The 24180-nt window shown below is 37.0% G+C and overlaps 2 protein-coding genes across 2 annotated transcripts in view; both read left to right on the top strand.

Annotated features, from left to right (window-relative positions):
- Positions 1 to 19896: 19896 nt before the first annotated feature.
- Positions 19897 to 21451, top strand: LOC113329788 (putative disease resistance protein RGA3; the record flags this gene model as incomplete). Its single annotated transcript, XM_026576618.1, has 1 exon — positions 19897 to 21451. A coding segment is annotated over exon 1 (1485 nt), but the record flags the coding sequence as incomplete, so codon positions are not given.
- Positions 21444 to 24180, top strand: part of LOC113329576 (putative disease resistance protein RGA3) — a 3613-nt gene continuing 876 nt past the window's right edge. Inside the window, exons 1-3 of the mRNA XM_026576434.1 lie at positions 21444 to 23405; positions 23699 to 23808; positions 23913 to 24034. Of these exons, the coding sequence (XP_026432219.1) occupies positions 21461 to 23405; positions 23699 to 23808; positions 23913 to 24034 (2177 nt within the window). The 5' untranslated portion in view covers positions 21444 to 21460. The remainder of the gene's footprint in view (positions 23406 to 23698; positions 23809 to 23912; positions 24035 to 24180) is intronic.

Raw genomic sequence — 24180 nt, 5'->3', positions numbered from 1 at the left:
AGGTTCTAATGTTATAAATGCACAATTAGATACATTATAAATATCCCTTAAGGAACGCACCTTTCTAGGTGGGGCACTTGCTTCCGATGAACATGGACTTTGTTGTGTGTTGACTAGGAGACCTCGGGATTGCTGTGGAGTACTTTCTTATTGATGTGGCTGATCTGTCTCGTCTTCGATGAGTAGTGGAAACTCGTAGTTGTCTGGTTCATCATTCCAATCCCAGGATTTGAATTTATCGAAGATAACATCTCTTGCAATTACCAGTTCCTTTGTTTGTGGCTTTAGAAGTCTATAGGCTTTAGACTCTTCACTGTATCCGATGAATATAAGCTTTTCTCCTTTTTCATCGAACTTTTCTCTATGTTGGGATGGAATATGTGAGTATGCTACGCAACCAAAAATTCTGAAAGAAGTTACCTCGGGTTTTTTCTTATGCCAAGCTTCATATGGAGTCTTGTTGAGAACTGCCTTTGTTGGAGAACAGTTAAGGATGTAAACCGCCGTGTTGACTGCTTCTGCCCAGTAGCTGTTGGGTAGATTCCTTGCTTTTAGCATACTCCGAGCCAATTCCAAGATCGTACGATTTTTCCTTTCCCCGACGCCGTTTTGTTGTGGAGTGTATCGAACAGTGAGCTCCTTTTTAATTCCATTTTCTTTGCAGTAGTTGATGAATTCATTTGAAGTAAATTCTCCACCACGGTCTGTACGGAATACTTTTAATTGATGGCCACTTTGCTTCTCTGCCAACGCCTTGAATTCTAGGAATTTAGTGAATGCCTCGGATTTTTGCTCGAGAATATACACCCACATCATCCTGGTATAATCATCCACGAATAACAGAAAATATCTTATGTTGTTGAGTGAATTTGTTCTTGTCGGACCGCAGATATCGGCGTGCACCAATTCGAGGGGCCTTCTTGCTCTCCACGATTTGTTTGTGAATGGAAGTCTATGGAACTTCCCAAGAATACAACCTTCACATATTTTATCTCCACCGCTGATATTAAGAAGACCAATTACCATGTTCTTAGATTTTAGAACCTTCAAGGATTTGTAGTTGAGATGCCCGTATCTCAAATGCCATAGCTTGCATTCATCTATATGATTGGTACTCATTGCACAATTTTCAATTGATGGCATAGATAGAGGGAAGACAAAATTTCCCGACATTTTTACTTATTCCATCAATTGCTTATTAATTTTATCATAAATTATGCATTCTTCGTCTTCGAAATGTAGTGAGTACCCCTTTCTTATAAGTTGTCCAACACTTAATAAATTTTGATCTAGGCCAGGAACATAATGAACATCAGATATGTATCGAGTTTTACCTGACCTTGTGCGTACGGATATAACTCCTTTGCCTTCAACATTCTGGAATTTTCCATCTCCAAGTTTGACCTTGCACCTCCAATTTTATGAAATATTCTTTGTTTCCTGTCATATGACTACTGCATCCGCTGTCGATGTACCATATACTTTGCGCTTCTTGTTGCGAGGTGAGGCAGGAATAAAATACCTGATTTTGAGAATCGTTTTTCTCAGAATAGTTAGCTTCATTAAGCCAACAATCTTTTTCCATGTTATTTAATTTATCACACTTGGTGCACTTGTATTTACAATTTTCAGTTGCATGGCCAAAATTTTTTCAAACATTGCAACGGAGATTTGAGGAGTAATTTTTTTCCGTATGTTGTTTTTGTAACCTCCTTTTCCTCTTCCATGTCCGCGGTAGTAATTTTTGGGTCCTTGATGTGATGTCAACCCTTTCTCGTGAGGTGATGTTGATGATGATCCCCCTCTGGAGCTTTCTTTTCTGGCTTCCATATTTTTCTTTTCACTGAAATTTATTTTTGATTGAAATGCCTTCTCCAACGGTTGCTCCGGGAATCTATTGATTCTTTTCTCGTGCGCCTCGAGTGAACCCACTAATTCATGTATCGAGAGAGTCGATAAATTTTTTGACTCCTCAATGGCAGCGACGATATGGTCAAATTTGAACGGTAAACATCTTAAAATCTTTTCTACAACTCTTTTATTTTCTATGGTATCTCCATAACTACTTATTTGATTTACTATGCCAGTAACTCTTGAAAAAGAATTTTGGATAGTCTCATTTTCTTTCATAAGTCAATTGTCAAAATCTCACCATAAATTTTGTAGTTTAACGGAGATTACCTTTTCAGATGGAATGCTACTTTGAGAATATTCGAAGCCTCCTTCGAAGTTTTCGCCACCGAAATTCGAGGAAAAATAGCTTTGCTTACGCCCTGTTGTAGAAACAGTAGTGCTTTAGCATCTTTCTTCTTATTTTCCGTATATTTCTTTTTCTCTGCGTCCGTCCATGAGGACAGAGTTTCTGCTGACTCTGGTACTTTATAACCTTCTTCTACAAAATCCCATAGGTCTTGTGAAATGAAAAATGTCTTCATTTGTAGACTCCAATAATCGTAACTCTCACCATCAAAAATTGGAACTAGGCTTTGGGCATAATTGAAACCTTGAATACTTTGGTTAATTGCCATAGGTGGAGTTTTAGGATTACTGGGCTAGGTTGGCTCTGATACCAAATTTGTTGGCGCAATGCGGAAGTGTGATGGGTTTATTGAAATGATCATAGAAGAGAGGTTGGTTAATTGAAAGGTGAGGCTTATATTAATTTGGAAATCAAATGTTACAGGAGGATTTAGTGTAGCACTTTGGCTTACACGTCTTTTACAAAGGACACTTTGGCTCCTACTAACTAGCTCTCACTCTTACCGACTCTCACTCTAACTCTAATTCTTGTTTCCTCATTTGAGTTTTGGATTGATTGGAAATGAACCATCCGTTGCCTATTTATAGGCTTGATGACCGACTAACAAAAACCTCTAGAAATGAAACATTCTAGAGAACATTTGACCGACAATCTAAGAATAGTCTAGAGATAAAAATTTCTAGACTATGACCGAGGGACCTAGAGACACAGAACACTCTAGAGTCTACAACTGACTTTTTAACTAGGAAAATGACAAGAGTCTAGATATCTCTAGACTGGGCCTGTGCATGGAGATAAGCCCATGGGAGTTTATAGTTAGCTATCTAGGTAATTCTAGATTTACCCATCACAAATTATCAAGTGTTTTTAACAGCACCTTGTAAGCTTACCAGTGAAACCAGTTTTGCATATGCAGTTGTTGTTGGTAATTTCTCATCCTGATCTGTTAAATTGCTTCATCTTATGATCCATTGTCATTAGAAATGGGTAAACTAGATGCTGCTGCTGAGATGGATTGCAATTTCAGATGTTTAGATTGTGATGTTCAATTGTTTAGTCACTGTAACACTGTGATTCACTTATGGATTTGTTATGATAGTTTCGATTTTGTGGGTTGTATGTTTTTTTAACCCTTCCACTGAAGAATACAAAAATATCTTAATCACCCAAGGATGATTTCTATGTGAATGATGGTATAGCCGAGTATGGTTAGATAAAGGGACTGATGATTATAAGTAATTAAAATCTTTTCGTTAAGATCAAATCCAAATGCAAACCAGATTCATTCCTAATTTCCTAGAAACCAAGGAATACAATAAACCAGATAGAGATGGGGTTGGTCAGAAGACGAAATTCAAGTAGTCTTCTCTTGGCTTCTGAGAAGAAGATAATGGGGGTAGTTATAACCTTTGTGAATCAAATGGGTTATAGTACGTCATAAAATTCACATGCGGCTGCTTAACTGGATTGGAATCTCCAAAGGTCTGATTAAGGAAAATCCACTGGCATCTGCGTAAGATTAAACCAGGTCAGTTGAATAAAATCTTAAGCTAACTATTATTTGAATATGTTCCATTTTCATTTAATTCATTTGTCTGTTCCAATAGTATTTTAGCCTGTTTAGTTTTGTCTGGAATGAAAGTAGGTACTGTTGAAGAAAGAAATGTTACATTATATCAAAGATTTTGAGTTTCTACTGTAGGCTGCTGTGAAGTAGGAGCTGTGCAGCACATTGCATTGTTTCTAACAGCGTATGCTGCATTTAATTGTAGTTAATCAAGTAGTCCTCAGTTTCCGTAGTTGTGTTGTTTCATTCAGTCTTGTATTACCTAGTTTTTATTCATCATCTTCGTATTGCTTTTCAAGCTAGTTAGGCCTGAGATTGAGTGAGACGGGAAACCAACTAATACCCTTGCATTCCGGTGTTTATACGTACGGAACTCACTAAGAAATGGCAGGTCTTGCATATCTTGTTTTCATTGGTCAAATCTTATGATTGATTGTATCACTTCTTTTGCAGAGTGTTGTAGTGGTGTCTGTGGATGTGCACAAGTGTTCCACCTGTACTTTATGATGCTGAGATAATGCAAGTGGAGAACAGGGTTGTGAAAACTTGTAATTGAGCATTTGAAGACGTCGCTTATGATGCCGAAGATATGTCGGGATGAGATTCAGGATAATGTGTTGAATAAGGTTTCAGGATGTTGCTTATGACGCAGATATCTCAAAGCCAATTTGGCTTAGTCTCAAGATGGCTCAAGATATCAATCATCTCAACTAAATTTGGCTTCATTTGAACCAAAATAGTTTTTACAAGCTATGGAAAGTCGATGTTTCAATTAAATCTGGGGTTGCAAAAGCTACTGCTACATTCACTAAAGAATACAGAAAGGAGGATGCCTGTATTGTTGAAGATGGCACCCCTTTTACATAGACCACCTTTCCTTTGGTTGCACAAACTGTTTTATGCTTTGTCAGTTTTATGTTTTACATAGATCACCTTTCTTTTTGTATGAATTAGCTGTAAGAGGGTACTCTGGAATAATGAAATGAGTGTTCTTTTGAATTCAGCATTTTCATCAAGATTACATAGGTTTTCCAGTTTGGTACCGAAAATTGGGTGAATCCAAAGCCAACTGTGATAAATGAGGCAACACAGAATGAAAAAAACTGAAAAGAGAGAATGAGATATAAAAATGAAAAGAAAACATACAAATAGCACTAGGACAAACAGGAAATCACGAGCACATGAAGCACGATCCCTAATGGAGAGAGTCTCCATGAAAGCTTTGATGTCGAAAGCCAGTACCTCGATATTAAGTGGCCTATGTGCCACTTAAAACTCACTCCACCAGATTCAGTGCTGGAAACAAATAACCAAATGATTCTCCACAGCTTTCAGATTTCGAATGAGAAACAACCATCAGGCATCTTCGACGGAAATGGTGGTCTACACCAACACCAACCAGTTTACTTAAAGGTTGCCTGAACGTTCGACCTCCAAACTCCACCAGCCACGAAGCAAGGGAATCGCGTTACCTTTATGCACATATTAACTGTTGTACCAAGCAACATAACATCCTTTTTATCAAAGAGACCTAATTCTTGATGAAACCTTATGCTTCCGATTACCAGGACAAGAAGTTTCTTGCTCCATCGAAAGCTTCATTCACCACAAACACAATGTCATCAGTCTAAGAAGACAAACTGACTGAAGCTGAATCATTGGAAGAGATGGTCTACAAGTGATTTAGCGCAATCCTGAAAACAGATATGGCCCACATGCTTATCACAACAACCAGTGAAATTTCTTATAAGACACCAGGAAGTGACACAAGCTACAAAACCTTCGGATAAATTTATGACCAAAAGAGAGATGAATCGATCATAAAAAAGTGGTTTTGAAAATGGTAATACACCACCACTACCAATTACATAAGGGAAAATTGGGAATCTATCCCATTTTCACTAATTGGTTTGGGGATCTATCCCATAACGGAAAAATTAAGGAATCTATCCTAGAGAGAGAAAAAAACTGTTAAGCGGTTAATATCCCACATGTGCGGGCTTACACATGCGACATATGGACGTTTTTTCCCTCACTGGTTCGATGATCGACACTTCACCTAGAATTACACGTGTTTGGGATCCGACGATTTTGAGTTAATGCTTTGTGAAATGGGTTGTCTTCTCTGTAGAGAAAACAGATCGAGACAAACATTAGGTTTCAAATGAGAAAAAACTTTGCAGAGAGTAATCGAGAACCAGGAGAAAGAAAAAAGTAAATAGAGTGAAATAGTGATAGGTCTAGTACAAGGATGTGTTTTTAGAGATGATTATGTGGTTTTAAAGGAAGAACAACTCTAATATACATACGTTGCCTTTTTTTACTTCAAAGTTGCGAAGGCTTCTCAAATCCAGATTATAGTGCTTCAAAACATGTAAGTTCTTCAAACCCAGTTGCAGTTGTTGTTGTATCTCACATCTAGTAGGTTAATTTTTCTGTAATTGCAATTTTGAATTTAGGGTTTATGTAAAAATGGGTTTATCATAATTCGGCCCTTCAATTCTTAATTTGATGGAGAGAACGTATATTAGATATGACTGGACATGTGTTGTCTTTTCTATTGGACCCCAACTAGCTTTGTTGATGATCAATCAAGTAATTAGGAAAGATGTATCTTAATTTTTGTATCTTAATTTTTTTCTTAACTTCCAATAAAAGTTTCTCCACAGTGGAAGTAGGATGACGATGAAGACTTTCGATAATTTTTCTATTAAATAAGGATAAAAGTGTCATTTCAAGTATCAAGGTAAAAATAGACCGTTGGATTTCATAACACGTGGCTATCATCTACATAATAGGTGACGTGGCGCTCATTTATATGCTAGTTGACGTGACGCTCATCCAACGGTCGAGGGAAGAAATGTCAATCTATCGCATGTGTAAGCCCACACATGTGGGATGCTAGCCACTTGACAGTTTTTTTCTCTCTCTAGGATAGATTCACTAATTTTTTCTGTTATGGGATAGATCCCCAAACGAATTAATGAAAATGGGACATATTCCCAATTTTCCCATTACATAACACAGTAAGATGATCCAAGTAGACAAAAATAGACGATTTCATTAAATGTAAGTTTTAGGTCGCGTTGATAGGATGCTACCCAAGCATCAGTAACTCTGTAGGAAGTAAAATAAACGAAGAGCATGCAAGCAGATACAAAATCCAGCTGGATTAAACGCCAAAGAGAAGTTAAACTTAAATTTTATTGTAATGGATATTACTGGGCAAGCCATACCTGAAACTGAGTAGACGTTGTCATCTTCGGAGAGTCCTTGTGATAGGCACAGTTCGACCAAGATTGATGAGAGCTTAGACGTAGGCAGCGGCATTCTTCCATGACTTTATTATGAAACTTTCAGATGTCAAGTAGTGCAATTTATCTGAACTAGACTCCAAGTTTCTCCCCAATCTAAATAATGAACTTTGATCTTATAAACATACGTTCTCGTACACATGCAATCTGATCTAGTAGTGAATACAACCTTCTTGTTTTTTATACCCTTTGTCTTTTCCCTTCTACATAACTCGAATCTGAACCCAGTGAAACAAAATTAACCTTCTCTCTTTCACATTGGTGTTTGGGGATTTGCCTTCCATTTTTACGTTTTTGTATTCTTTAATGGATGCGCATGTTCTTTACTAGGATCCTGTATGTTAGCGTATGAATGTTTTATGATTATCTTAATAGATACTTTTAGTGAATAAATAATAAATTCGTTAATAATTATATCAGTCGGGTGGTATTTGCGGGTGGTGGTCTATGAAAATTGGTGACGATGGTGATGAGGTAGTGGTGGTGGCTGTGTAGGTGGTCATTGTGGTAATCAGGTAGCGGACAACTTATTCTATGTCGTTAAGACACACTAAACTATGATGGAAGTTGTAGTTGATTTTTTAATGTGAAAATGGAAGTTGTGGTTGATTTGTTTAATATGAAAATAAGCTGGTTATAATATAGAAGAAACAATTGTACAGGTTGACCGCGATTTTCTCTAAAAACAACCCTAGAAAAATTCAAGGATAATAGGGTAATAATCTAATATTAAGATGGTAAAGGTTTTCAGTTGGTCCCACTACATGTTTCACTCGGTGGTTTCTTCGAGACAGCTATTACGATCAACCTAGCAATTCTCCAAAGAAAACATTGAAATATATATCAAATAACAAAATTACAACGGTTAAAACTAACATTTTCTTTTTATACTTATTATGAAGGCCTTCGGTTACTGCACGGGTGAAGTTCTAGTCTTGTTACATAGCAGAAGTGCAGAACCAAAGAAAGAGAGCAGGGTTTCTGATCATATTCTCATGTGGTACTCTAATTATTTCTACTACTGACTCCCGTGTTCGATGTTTCAAATAGAGTCCGGTATGAATGAAATTATACGATAGACATAAAATGTAAAGGTGCCATTTTCAGAGTAGAACATCAAATGAAATTCAGTTTAGATAGGAACCGAGTGATGTAGCACCGGTGGAAGCTTCCTGTTACTGCAGTTCTTCGTGAAGGTGATATTGTCAACGTCACGTTAATTCCGGTGACAGACATTTTAGGTCCCAAATTATTTTGGATGAGATTTATGTGGACATTAGGATAGGAATCTCTAACCATATATAAACGTACGTCCATTGAAATGTCTCGGCTAAGAGCAACCACAATCATAAACGGGACTAAAGACCAAACGCCATACCAAAAGCTAAATTTATTTGGCATTTTCAGAGGTCAAGCGTAGTGGTGAAAGACTAAAATTTAGTCAGGCGAACAAAATAACAACGTATGAAATGGAACGGATATACAATGAGCGTACAATGGTCAGGCGTTGGTATTGTGGGCGTATGTATGGGACGAATGTATTTTGAACGCCTGGTGTTGGGCGTGAGTATTACTAACGCCTGGCAACAGACGGAAATGAAAGACTACGCCCAATCAGCAGACGGAAATGAAATACTACGCCCGATCAGCAGGCGGACTTATAGCAAACGTCTTGTTGGGGGAGTAATTATTGTATATGTTGGGCGGTGATAGTATATGCGCTTGATGTGAGGCGCTAATAATACTCTCGCCCCAATCAGGCGCTGATAATACTCTCGCCTCAATCAAGCGCCCTTTATATCACCGCCCCATCTCAAGCGCCCTTTTAATAAACGCCCCACTGTCAAGCGGCCCTTATACTTACGCTTAAACCATACGCTCATTATATCTTCGTCCCACTATACTTGGGTTTGGTCTGGGTTGACGACTAGTTTTAGTCTCAAACCCTAAAAATTCAGACCAAATATGCTTATAGTCTGTTCCACTACGCTTCCAATCCTGACCAAATTTGGGTATAGTCCCTAATTATGATCGTGATTGTGGATGCTCTAAGAAAATAGACTAGGCAAGATTTGAAACACACGCAAGTGGAGTGGGGACGAATGACTATATCGCCCGGGACCATTGAACTATGCCCACATAATTCTTCTAGTCTTAGTTAGGTGCAATACATATGATCGGGACACAAAATATCTTGGACAAGTATGTATGAACTATGACCACATAATTTTTCTCTTGGGTCACCGGTATGGCGTAATGAGTCCCCTGTGCCCTACTAAAAAAATAAAGAAAATAGAAATAAAAAAATTGTTTGATAGACTGAGGTGGCACAATCCAAAGCTATGATGTACCGAAAGAACGATGAGAAAGAAGCACAAAATCAGACATATAGGTCGGGCACCTTAAAAGAGATATCTACTACTCCCATACCAGAGGCTAACACGTGTAAAGGCGAGACAATATCCCAACAGTCCAATTCAAATCGGAAGAGAAGACATTAAATGCCATTGACAGAGTGTGTAGATTCAGAAGGATCAAACTATGGTGGACCCGATAACAAAAGGATGACAAATTCGGATTGAATGGCCTATCTTTGTCGGATAGTGGTATGTCGGAAAGATCGGACGTTATGTATCGAGAGAAACCATTAACAGCCATCTGATAGGATCATCAATGTTGATAATCTAAAGTAACACTATAGTCTTGTTACATGTGCATCTTTGCCTATAAATTTACATCTATGTATCAAGAGTGAGAGGCAGGCTTTGTAAGAGTGTGGTTGTAGGATTTATTAAACAATTCTAATATTAACCTAAGTAATCATGGTGGAAATCTCAAAATTCTTTATTAAGATCTTTAATCAAATATACAAATTGATATGCAAATCCTAACTTGCTCTCCAAATCACTTTCTTTTTCCTAAGTTTTTTCTCTCAATTCTCCAAAAGATCTATTCTTATATGGTTGCTCTGCCCCTTATATAGGGTTTCACATAGTGGATGATAGCTAAGAAAGCCATTATTTTCGGATTTGGTGTGCGTTACTATCGCACACTTACATTGATCTTTCTCGCACACACCCTAATCTTTGCATGGTTCTTCACACTTTACTCGTGATTATTCCGACGTCATCTGATACGTCATCATAAATGAACTATCTGCGAACCCTTCGCTCATGTTTGATTATCACTATTTCGCTCATTTAGTACATGTGCGATATTTTACCCCTACAAGGAGAGTGAGATTCAATTTAGAGCATCTCCAACGGGATATTGTGAAGTCCCTGTTTTAACGACCACATAGGATTTTTTTTACTTTTCCTAAAAATCCATCTCCAACGGGAAGTTTAAGAGAGGATGTGATGGTTTTGTGGTAAACGGTTAGTTTCACATCCTCTAGCCCATCCTCTTGTTTAAGAGGTTCACTTAGAGGATGTTGAAAACCTAGTCAACATTATCTATGGCTATAATTCCAGAATCTAATAACTAAATTTAAATCAATGGTTCAAAAAGTTACCAACCAAAGTGAAGAAAATTATGGTTGGAGATGTTTTCTATTTACCTCCTTGTATTAAGGAGATTTTGATTTCACATCCGTAAAAAGGAACTTCCACCTAAGTTATAGCGGATCACCATTGGAGATGCTCTTAGACCCGTATTGCACATTCAATTTGGATATTCACATGCCATGCCATGTTAATTTGACATAAAAATCAATCCTAATATTTTCATGAATTACCATTTACACATCCCTCCTTTTTCACTTTGCACTCTTTTCCCTAAGCTCAATCACTAGCATAGAGAGGAACAAGAGGCGTGGTTACGGTTGTTTACGAGAGAAAAAGTTCATACAAATCGAGAAAATGGCTTTTAGATCCACTATTATTGATTTATAATTACCTAAAAGAACCAAGTTAGACTACTATCTTTTTACGTGTTCCGTGTCACCAAACTCAGTTTTGGATAATACTAGATTTATGCGACTTTGGATAATGCTAGATTTTTAACTCGTGATTTAGCATCAGATTTAGCATCACACTCGGACTCCACCACTTGGGCATGCTGTGTCATAAATCTTATGCCCTGTACTCTTAAGCCTAGTATTAGGAGGTTCAAATTTAACAAATTCTGAACGAGTTAATCCTTATGTGAACGATTTTTTCCAAAACGCTTCTTTTGTATGAAAATATTACCCATTCATACATTATATGATTTTGTCGTAGTTCAATTCCATTTTTCATTTTGATTTCATGGAATCAGGGAGCGGAGAGAAATTTGATAAATCAAATCTCATTGTGTCAATGAAAATTCAATCTACAAACCTAAATATGATAATCAAACAAACAATCTTGAAAATTCTAAATCTAAATCATCGTCATCAAATTCGTCTTCTTGAAGATTAACTGAAAGTTGAGAGAAAAAGATGATGAGATTTATGTTATGCAGATTTCATCACTGAAGGCGATTTGAAAGATAACTTGAATCTATTCTTATTATTTGATCTGATCGCCACTGTTTGATTTATGGATTTTGAAATCGATCTTAGAATTTCTTTAACGGTTTCAAATGCCTAATTACTTCAAGTCGGTACTAGATCACTGATAAAATTTATGTGTAGATAAGTAATGAATGAGATGATACAGAACTCCAATATGTGAGAATTAATTTTCATTTAGTCTATTTTCTTATTGATATCAAAGAATTCTGAAAAAAATTCTCATTCAATCATAGTTGGTTGCACGAGATAATCAACTGAAAAATAATAATCCATTTTCGTAAAATTCATTTTCATAATAATCCATTCAAGAAACTTCCTATAGTTTTCAAAATATTGGATTTACTCTATCAATATCTCCTACTCTGCAATTTTCGAATTGTACTTTGCGGTAACCAGGAGCGGTGTTGAGAGTTTCAGTTGTATAATAGCTGTTGGAATCTTGCAACAATAGAAGGAAGAAACCTTAGATGTATCAAACAATAAATATAAAGAACCGTATCAAACAACTCTACCAGGAACAAATTGATGAGGGCAGAATCACATGTTCAATAAGCTGTCCTTAACACACTAGCTAGTGGGTACACTTTGAAGTAATGCTAAACCCAAACGTGGGAAGATGTGTCCAAGATAATACTTCCCGATATAACTTGTTTTAGCACAACGCAAGTTACCAACTCTTGAACTCAGCAACATGGATGGAATTAAAAACACCGCACAAAAAGATGAAGAAGAAAATTAGACCTAGAGATGGTCGCTGCTTGTGTGTTTTGAAAACAGAATTTCGAGTCTTATTTATAGGGATGAGATACTTGCAAATCAAGTTAGGTTTTGGTTTTCTTCAAAAACAAGTAAAACTCGTAAAAGGAATTTGACACAAATAAAACTCCTAAGAACATATTTTTGGAATAAATTTCCTAAAGAAAAATTGGCCAAAAAATAAATACGAGTAGAAGAGGAACTTGGTGCATGGTATACGCGCATGGGCATGGGTCGAAACATGTATTTTTCGCCCCACCCACTCCACCCAGATATCCATGAGCACATGGTTATATAGTGGAGCACCTCTTTAGTTTTCCACAATGTGGGACTAAAGGTTCCATTTCATTCACTCAAAAATGAGTGAGTATCCTTAGACTCTTAGGTCATTAGATCAAACCACACCAAGACCAAAAAAACCATTTATTAAATAACTCATTTTCTCCACACTTAAATGAAATCTCGGTAAATAACGAAAAATTAGAGTACGAAAAATACCATTTAGGCAAAGGTGTCCATGAGGTCTTGAACCTTGCTTAGTGAGAAGTTACCGGAAGTACTAGCTAGACAGTGAACGATGTCTTGAACTGCTAGCGTTTGGTGTAATTCTAACAACATCCACGCATTATATCGTCCAAGTGTTGCTAAGTTCGTGTCGTTTTGTCCGTTTTGGTCCCGGACACATCATGTTTCTCAGAATGCTCTAAAGAATCGGCTACATTCTCATAGGAAGCGACCCACTTCCTCATTCAGATAGGTGAGTTCCATCAAGAGTGTTTACTACTACACTCCACTTCAATCTTAAATTGAAACTATAAAACTCATTAAGACTTAATTAAAAGTCATCCTCCAAATGCAGTAACACTATCACATCAATACCATAGGGAAGGGACAGAGAATGAAATTCTCTGATAGTGTTTACCTTTACCCACCACAAATTAGTTTTCTCATTCGAAACCTTGATCTTGGGATCCCCAGTCAGCAAGGTTGCGTATCCTTCATTGCAAGTTTAGTTATTTGAGCCTAAGCCCCATCCCTTTCGATGCTTTACTAACTATCTCCTTGGGAAAACCTTTCGTCAAAGGGTCCGCGATATTCTCCTTGGACCTTGTCCAATCTATAGAAATAACGCTTGTTGAGATTAGTAATTTCAAAGAATCATGTCTTATACGCATATGTATAGACTTTCCATTGTAGAAGGTATTCTTAGGTCTACCTATTGCAGATTTGTTGTCACAATATATAGATATAGCTGGCACAGGCTTATGCCAGAGAGGAATATCTTCTAAAAAGTTTCTTAGCCATTCAGACTCCTCTCCCGCTTTATATAACGCAATAAACTCCAACTCCATAGTTGAGCGAGCTATACATGTCTGTTTGGAACTCTACCAAGATACAGACGCACCTGCTAGAGTGAATATATATCCACTCGTAGACTTAGACTCCTCTGAGTCTGCTATCCAGTTTGCATCGTAAAATCCCTGAAGGACGGCCGGATACCCTTCGTAATTCAAACAAAAGGTCATTGTGTACTTCAAGTACTTTATAACTCTAACAAGTGCATCTCAATGTTTCTGCCCTGGATTACAAGTATACCTGCTTAACCTGCTCACAGCATAAGCAATGTTTGGTCTCGTACGATTCATCAAATACATCAGATTTCCTATGACTCTTGAGTATTCAAGTTGGTTAACACCTACACCCTTATTCTTCATGAGTTTGCAAGAAGAATCATATGGAGTGCAAACAGGTTTACAGTCAAACTGATTATATTTCTGAAGTATGGATTCAACATAATCAGACTGACTCAGACTACATCCATTAGAAGATTTTCTAATCTTCATCCCTAATATGACATTAGTGGGGCCTAAGTATTTCATGTCAAAGTTCTCATTCAACAGTTTCTTAGTGGTATTAATAACATCCATGTTTGTACCTAGTATAAGCATATCATCAACATACAAGCATACAATCACACATGCATCCTTGAAAAGTTTAGTATAAATACACTAATCAGATTCATTGATTCTTAAACCACTAGAAATCATCACATGATCAAATTTCTCATTCCACTGTTTAGGTGCTTGTTTCAATCCATACAAAGATTTCTTCAGTTTACAAACTTTATTTTCACAACCTTTAACTACAAAGCCTTCGGGTTGTTCCATATAATAAATTTATCCATCTAATTCACCATTCAAAAATGACCTCTTTACATCCATTTGATGTATCTCTAGGTTATGGACAGAAGCTATAGCAATTAACATCCTAATGGAGCTAATTCTACTCACTGGTGAATATGTATCAAACAAATATATACCTTCTATATGTTTATACCTTTCGCTACCAACCTAGCCTTGTATTTTTCAATAGTTCCATTTATATTACGTTTTCTCTTGAAAATCCGTTTACAACCTATGGCCTTAAACCCTGGAGGTAAATCTACAAGTTCAAAAGTGTCATTTTCGTGAATGGAATCCATTTCACTAATTGAAGCTTCTTTCCAACATGGAGCTTCAAGATAAGTCATGGCTTCTTTATAAGTATGAGGATCAGACTCGACTAGGTATGTAATGCAACCAGGATAGGTTTTCATAGTTTTAACCCTTTTACCTCTTCTAGGTTCAATTTCTGGTTCATCCTCCACTAAAGGTAATGACTGACTGATTGACGGAAATTCTATGGGATCATCTAAACATCTCTTTCGATAATAACGTTTCATAGGAAATACATTCTCAAAGAACTCAACATCCCTAGACTCCATGATAGTATTCAACCCTATGTCAAAAATTTCAGAACTCACAACCGTAAACCTGTAAGCACTAGAATGATCAGGATACCCTATAAAAACACAATCAACGATTTTGAATCCTTGGAGGAGGGATGGCCACCTTTGCCAAGCACCCCCATACTTTGAAGTAAGCATAAGATGGTTGTCTACCTTTCCATAACTCATATGGAGTATTATCTGATCTTTTAAAGGGTACTCTGTTCAGGATGTAATTGGCTGAGAGGATAACCTCCCCCCAAAAATTCGAAGGTAATCCTGAACTAATCAACATGACATTCATAATACCCTTAAGGGTATGGTTCTTACGTTCAACTGCACCATTGGATTGAGGTGAATAAGGGGCTGTAGTTTCATGTATTATGCCATGTTCTTCGCAGAAATCTCCAATAGGAATTTGATTCTCACCACCACGGTCAGACCTAGAAGTTTTAATGGTAGCATTCAATTGGTTTCAACTTCACATTTATATATCTTAAAGGCTTCTAAAGGCATCGTCCTTCCCTCTAAGCAAATAAACCTGACAGTACCTCGTACAATCATCTATAAAAGTGACAAACCATTTATTACCACCTCTAGTTTGAACCGACTTCATGTCAACTAGGTCTGAATGAATTAATTCTAAGGGTTTAGTGTTTCTATGGACATTCTTACTGAATGATTTCTTAGCATGCTTAGATTCTACGCAAATCTCACACTTATGACTTTTATCTAAAGTGAATTTGGGTATGCATCCTACGCTAGCCAATTTATACATTGATTTGTAATTTACATGACCAAGTCTACCATGCTAAACATTCGATAAAACACACATGTAAGCAGAAGAGTCATTCAATTTCACTTCAGGACAGGTTACATTAAGTTTATAAAGACCCCCAGTCTTATAACCCTTACCCACATAACCATTTCCCTTAGTTACTATAAGTTTTTCGGACTCAATTGAAAATTTAAAACCCTTATCATCTAAAACAGAACAATAAACAAGATTTTGCAGATGTTTGGAACATGAAGAACTTCATTCAATGTGAGAGTTTTGCTATATGTGAACTTCAGACCGACCTTTCCTTTTCCTGCAACCTCTGATGCTTATGAGTTACCCATATAGAGTTTCTCGCCTTCCCCTACCCTCTGGTAGGAGGTGAACAGGTCTCTGTTCCCACAAACATGCTTGGTAGCTCCAGAGTCTACCCACCAGTCCATCACATTGGTCACAAAATTAACTTCAGACACTACAGCAGAAAACTCGCCCTTGTTCTTTTCAACCATGCAAGTTAGCATTATCCTTCTTGTCCTTACGATGTCTACAGTGAACTGCCATATGGCTAGTAACTCCACACGCATAACAAGCACCCTTAATTTTAGTAATTCTAGACTCTGGTTTTCGAAACATACCTTTCTTGGGAGGACCACGCTTAGAGTTACGATTGTTATTCTTACCTTTTCCAGCTTTGGAAGATCTGTGTTAAGTCATATGATCTTTGTTACTCATGTCCCTTGCAGAAGACACGTTCGTGTCTTTGGTGCAAAACATCTCTTCCACTTGAATTTTCTTTCCTAATTCAACCATGTTGATTTCGCCAGTTTCATGTCTTAGCTTTTTCTTGTACTCCGACCAAGAAGATAATAACTTCTCAATTACCGATACTTGAAACGTCTCATTAATGACCATACCGTCAGCAAGAATCTCATTAATTATTTGTTGAAATTCGAGGAATTGATCAACAAAAGGCTTATCATTCGTCATCTTGAAGTCCATAAACTTCGCCACCAGAAATTTCTTGCTCCCTGCAGTCTCCGCTTGATACTTTGCTTCTAACGCAGTCCATAAATCATAAGCACTGAAATTTTCTTTAGCATTGTAAAAATCATACATCACATCTTCCGAACCATTCATGATATGATTTTTCACCAGACAATTACACCTCTTGTTATACTCGACCGCCTCCTCAGTTAAATCTTCATCATTCATCAATTCATCATGTGGAACGAGTACAAAATCCAGTTCATGATGGCTTAGATAAAAAAGCATCTTGGATTGCCATCTCTTGAAATCCTTTCCGTTAAACTTCTGTGGTATTTCAACATCGTTCAATCGCATTGTTACAAGGAATATTAATGTGTAAAGATTGTTGGAATCTTCTAACAATAGAAGGAAGAAATGTTAGATGTCTCAAACAATATATATAAAGAACCGTATCAAACAACTCTACCATGAACAAATTTATGAGGGTAGAATCACAGGTTCAACAAGCTGTCCTTAACACATTAGTTAGTGGGTATATTCTGAAGTAATGCTAAACCCCAACGTGCGAAGATGTGTCCAGGATAATACTGTCCTACTAACTTGTGTTAGCACAATGCAAGTTACCCACTCTTGAACTCAACAACAGGGATGGAAGTAAAAACACCGCACAAAAAGATGAAAAAGAAAATTAGACCTAGAGATGGTCGCTGCTTGTGTGTTTTGAAAACAGAATTTCGAGTTTTATTTATAGGATGTGATACTTGCAAATCAAGTTAGATTTTGGTTTTCTTCAAAAACAAGTAAAACTCGTAAAAAGAATTTGTCACAAATAAAACTCTTAAGAAAATATTTTTGGAATAAATTTCCTAAAGAAAAATTCGCCAAAAAATAAATGCGAGTAGAAGAGGAACTTGGTGCATGGTATAGGCGCATGGGTATGGATCGAAACATGTATTTTTCACCCCACCCGCTCCATCCACATATCCATGAGCACATGGTTATATAGCGGAGCACCTCTTTAGTTTTCCACAATATGGAACTAAAGGTTCCATTTCATTCACTCAATAATGAGTGAGTATCCTTAAACCCTTAAATCATGAGATCAAACCACACCAAGACAAAAAAACCATTTAATAAATAACTCATTTTCTCCAACAATAGCATGAGTAGGAAAAATGAGATCTTTATACCTTCATAAATAGGAAAGTTTGGGATGTCTCGGGGAAGTTTTTTCGATTAGAAACCTCGTTCAACTCATCTCCTTGGTAATATGGTTTGTAAAGGCTATTTGATATGACGTTTGACCTGTTTAGTTGATATTAAATGTGATGCTGCCTTTAATTTATTTGATAGTGGAAACATAAGATTTATGTACGCCTACTGTCATGTAGGTGAACATTTCAGAAAACGAGGATCACTATGAAGGATTTTCTTGCTGTACGTCATCTGTAAGATCATTTTCATTTATATCCTAACTTGTAATGATAACGAAATGAAGCTTAATGGTGGTGCAAATATACAAAACCAAGGAAGTGCTTGGTTAAATTCGTTTATATTTGAAATATATTCACCTCGTAAAACATCTCCTTGCCATTATTTTCTACTACTGTGGATCGTTATAAGTGTGCACTCTCTCTATGAAGGTTGGAAATACTTGAATAGCAATGTAGTATAGAGCGAACAATTGAAACTAAATTGAAACTAACGTGTAGAGAGAAGAATAGACTTAAACAAACTTTGATATTGATTACTAACTTATTTTAATACATGAGAACTCAATACATATTTATATACAAGATATCTTGGACTCCAAGATAATCAAGTTTCCTAACTAAAGACAATTTCCTAATACAAAAGAAATTCTAAAAATATTAAAAACTCAAATTTGTACAAAGTTAGGAAACAATGTACAAGTTGGTTATATTGTGTTAACACCCTCCCGCAAGCGTAACGGGTTATCTTGAACCGTAAGCTTGAAATGTAAAAGAGAAAACCTATCTTTAGAAAGTGGTTTTGTAAAAGCGTCCGCAATTTGATCTTTAGAAGAAACAAAACGAACATCCAGAAGTTTGGAAGCAACTTGATCACGAACAAAGTGATAATCAATCTCTATATGTTTAGTCCGAGCATGGAAAATATGATTAACTGTGAGATAGGTAGCACCAAGATTGTCACACCATAAAATCGGAGGAGAATGTGTAGAAATGCGAAGTTCAGAAATAAGTGATTGAATCCACATAATTTCGGCAGTAGCAATAGCAAGACCTTGATACTCGGCTTCAGTACTGGAACGAGATATTGTTTTCTGTTTACGAGCACTCCAAGAAATAATGTTACCTCCCAAATAAACACAATATCCACTAGTAGTACAAAGTTGAGGTTAACTACTAAACCAACCTCTGCAAATCCGGCTATTAATCAACTAGAGGTTGACATGGTTAATAGTTTTGTCAGTCTGTGTAGACTAGAGTGGCTGTTGGTTACCAAGGATGTTGGTTATTCTAGATTTTTGCAAATGTGTACATAGTTGTACACTATTGTAAATTAAAAAAATTAAAAAATGAGAATTATATTGTCATCTCTGTACTCTTTCTGTAGCTCTCAGAAAGAACTTTCAGAATATATAAAGTTTTCGAATTTTGGACAAACGGTTAAAAAGGTAAACTGTTTTTAATTATTTTTATAGTTTTTAAAATTATCAACATTATCATAAATCATTTTGGACTAAACTGTAAATATTTGGACTAGCTTTTGAACCAAATTATACCTAGTTAACTCGAGATGGACTAATGGGTACTTTTTGACAACGCTCAGTCAAACACTGGTCAGCTTTTGGACTAAACACGTTATTGGACTAAACGCGTTTTTGGGCTATTTTGGTCTGTCCACCGGTCAGCTTCGTGGAACACTCACATAATATATACTCTCCTCTCCGGCTGTTCAGTCATTCAGAGAAAGAAATATACTCGAGCAAAGAAAAACAGAGAGAGGCTTATCTTCAAAACTTTTTTTCAGTCATAGAGAAAACAAACGAATCCACAAATGGAGACAGTTGTGGCTACAGTTTTTGTATCCCCTATAGTCAAGTTATTAATCACCAAAATGTCAAATTATTGTTCCGGCGAGATTGCTCTTGTCAGGGGTTTCAAGGATAAACTGGAAAAGCTTTCTGAGACATTGGAGCTAATTGAAGCTGTATTGGGCGATGCTGAGAAGCGACAAGTAGAAAATGATCGGTTAGTGAGTCTCTGGTTGAAAAAACTCAAAGATGTCGCTCATGATGCTGACGACATTTTGGACGAACTTCAATGTGAAGATCTTCGGCTTAAATTGGAAAATGAAAGAAACATCTTGCGATTATTTCCCCCGAAGCAATTTGGATTTGGATATAAGAATAAGATGGCTCATAAAATTAAAGATGTGAATAAAAAGTTGGATGAAATCACACAAGGTATGGAGAAATTCAAATTCCTTAATCAGCTGGGTACTACTTCTGGTCCTCATATTACTGTAATGAATGAGAAAAGATCAGAAACATCTTCGGATATTAATGATTCATCTGCTATCGTGGGAAGGATAGATGATATATCAAAAATATTAGATTTATTAAAACAAGAAAGTGATTCTGTTGTTCGCATTTCTGGTATGGGAGGGATTGGCAAGACCACACTTGCTCAATTGGTGTTGAAGGAACTAGCTGTTAATAACGAAGATTATTTTAAACTCAAAATTTGGGTTTCTGTTTCCCAGAAATCAGACGCCAAGGAGATATTCTGTGACCTCTTGGAATCCAATAAAGAAACCACGTCAAGCTTGGAGACCATCAAAAATCGCCTGAAAGAGAAACTCAAGGGGAAATGCCTGATAGTACTTGATGATGTATGGATAAAAAATGACAACCGTGGCATCGATGTAGAGCAGTTGTTAAAAGATATTTTGTCTATGAGTGGCAACGGGAGTAAGATTCTTATTACTATGCGAAGTGCTGAACCTATCCATCCGATGAAGGATTGTCGATACATGATCTACCAATTACAAGGTCTACCCGAAAACGATTGTTGGTCTATTTTTGAGAATATGGCATTTGCACATGGAGGTGAAAATTGGGAATGCAAGGACCCAGATCTGATCAGCATAGGGAAGCAAATTGCGAGCAAGTGTGGAGGAATTCCTCTAGTTGCAAAGACTCTCGGGGGTTTGCTCTACTCTAAAAAAGATGTGTCAGAATGGTTATCTATCTTAAACAGCCAAATTTGGAATCTCCCAGCAGGTGAAAATAAGATCATGTCGATATTGAAGTTGAGTTACGATCACTTATCACCATATGTGAAACGATGCTTTTCGTATTGTTCAATTTTTCCCAAGGGTCATTATTTCATGAAAAAGGAACTTATCAGGATGTGGATGGCAGAAGGATTCCTTATCAATAATGCATCTCCAGAAACTGTTGGTAACGATTACTTCAAAAACTTATTGCTCAACTCTTTTTTCCAGGATGAATGCAGGAATAAATGGGGGGATATCAAGTCATGCAGAATGCATGATCTTGTGCATGATCTTGCAATATTAATTGCTGGGAGTGAATCTCAGATGGTGATGGTAAGTAGTAAAGATGATGATCGAGAAGTTATCATGCACTCTAATAAATTTCGTCTCTTAGGGTTACAACTGCTCGATAAAGATGTCTCAGTAATCCCCTCGGAGATTTATAATGCCTCCAATGTGCGAACCTTTGTTTCTTTTTGTCCACTCGACTATGAGATCCAAGGTAATGGTGCCTGGGCTAAGAAAATCTTCAACGTGAGTTTGCTGAGGGTTTTAAATCTAAGTCACACAGGAGTTGAAGAGTTGCCTCAATCAATTTCCAAATTAAAGCATCTTCGGTATCTTGATATCTCACATACTGGAATTCATACTTTCCCTGCTTCTTTCCGTCAGCTCTACAATTTACAAACTTTGATCCTCACAGGATGTAAGTTAAAAGAGCTTCCCAAAGACATGAGAAAGCTGATCGGTTTGGAATATCTGGTATTCAGTGATAGACCTGATGTGTACAATCAAACGCCAAGAGAAGTAAGCAGATTCAGTAAGCTTAAGAAATTATCTGTATTCGTTGTGGGAATAGGCAACGGTTATGGTATAGAAGAATTGGAACGTCTAAATCTCCTTGGAGGTAAACTGATTATTACAAATTTGGAAAGGGTAACAGATGCAAAGAAAGCAAATTTGAAAGGGAAGAAAGGTATTATACACTTACACCTACGTTGGGATTCAGGAAGTTGTGATGATTCTAGTAGGAACAACAAAGATAATGTGGTGCTAAATGACCTCCAACCTCATGGAAATCTAAAAGAGTTAACAATATTGTATTTTGGTGGTACTGAGTTCCCAACATGGATGATGAGTACTTCACTGCATCTTCCAAATTTGGTCAATATTACTCTATATGATTGTGGTAAGTGTGAACATCTTCCTGCACTTGGACGACTACAATCTCTTAGATCTCTTTATATGGAAAGAATGGGAGCAATCAAACAAATTGGTGGTGAGTTCTATCAAAGCAATGGAGCAGCATCATTCCCTTCTTTGGTGAAGCTTTATTTACGTTCTTTTTACAATCTAGAAGAATGGTTAGGAGACCAGCAGTCATCAACATCTAGTTTCCCTTGCCTTGAAACGTTGAAGATCCTCGATTGCAATCAGTTATTAACCACACCAACAAGTTTCCGATCTCTCAAAAAGTTGGATTTTGAAATTAAGCTGATTAGTTCTTCCCTCCTTAAATCTCTACCTCTAAAATTGATTCGGGGAGGCAATAACGTTCTGCAGACTTTGGTGGTCCGTGATTGTAAAGAGTTTTCAGGCTTTCTTCTAGATGATGAGGAGCAACAACATGATACTTCTAACAACTTTCTTTCGAAGATAGAAATTTTGAGATGCCCTTCTTTAACGTTTTTGCCGGCAGACTTGAGGGGATTTATTTCTTTGACCTATTTGGCCATTGAAGGGTGTGAAAGTCTTAAATCATTGCCAGACGGTATACAATACCTCCCGGCACTTCAGACGCTGATCATTGGTGGATTTTCAGAACACTTGATATCTTTTCCATTTCCAGCAGCCACCGGATCTGATGGTGAACGATACTTCATTTCCCTCCGTGAATTAAAGATATGCGGGTGGCCTACTCTACTGGATGATGTGTTGCCAGACCAACTTCAACTCCTCACTTCATTGGAGCTTCTCAGTATAAAAGATTTCCCTTGTCTGTTGGGTTTGCCTGAGTGGTTTGGCGAATTATCTTCCCTTCAAACCTTGGACATAGAATGTTGCAGCAGGCTGAAGTATCTTCCTTCTGAAGAACAGATGCTACGCCTAACCTCCCTAGAAATCTTAAACATCAGGGATTGTCCACTATTGCTCAAAAGATGTTGTCGTTGTTGTGGCAAAGAAGAATGGCATAAGGTTGCACGTCTCAAACAAGGTATTCTCGTCTCATCTCTTTTTTTTCTTTTGAAATCAATATGGAGATATGTTACAATACGTTAATATCGTACTTTTGTCATGAAACCAACAGCTTAGTTAGATTTGTTTTCTTAAAAGGAGAAGATTTTATGTCATATACAGCAACCTGATTTTTGAGAAAAATTATCAAAATTGTTCTAGAGGTTTTCTAAATGCTGGGGAATTGTGTTCAACGTCATGACTGACTTCAGAATATGATTACTTATTGGGTAATTATTTCCCTCATTTTCCATTGTCGGGCCAAATATTCAGTTGGCAGATCATCTCCCCTAGTGGATGACGAAATTACACGGGATGCAGCCATGAACGAAGAGCTCCTTGAACGTAGGAGGTCTGGGATCTTCGCAAATCAATTCAAAGAGGCAAGTCAGAAATAAATCCTACTTGCTCAACTCAATTATATAACTAGTACAAATTCTTTCTGTGGAGATTAATTTGTATCAACCCTTCTGTCTTTTATATTCAGAAATGCTGGATTGACAGTTCTGGCCGCTACTGCTTCATGTTGTTTCCAAGGAGTTTATATATCGAATGGGGGCAGGACAGACGTTACTGGAGATGGCTTTCAAAAATAGAGTCATCAGCAAGGTGAGAGAAAATTGAGTTACTAGATCAACACTAGTTAACAGATTTTGAAAACCCCAACATGCTACGACTCGGATGATTTAATCGGATTCGCATCGAGTCGAATCTCGATTCACATATTTACTTTTTTTTTTTTTTTTTTTTTTTTT

This window comes from Papaver somniferum, unplaced genomic scaffold (genome assembly GCF_003573695.1).
Source record: "Papaver somniferum cultivar HN1 unplaced genomic scaffold, ASM357369v1 unplaced-scaffold_117, whole genome shotgun sequence".
In the NCBI taxonomy this organism is placed as follows: domain Eukaryota; kingdom Viridiplantae; phylum Streptophyta; class Magnoliopsida; order Ranunculales; family Papaveraceae; genus Papaver; species Papaver somniferum.
The sequence above is the reverse complement of the archived record's forward strand: the minus strand, read 5'-3'. Positions and strand labels throughout refer to the sequence as shown.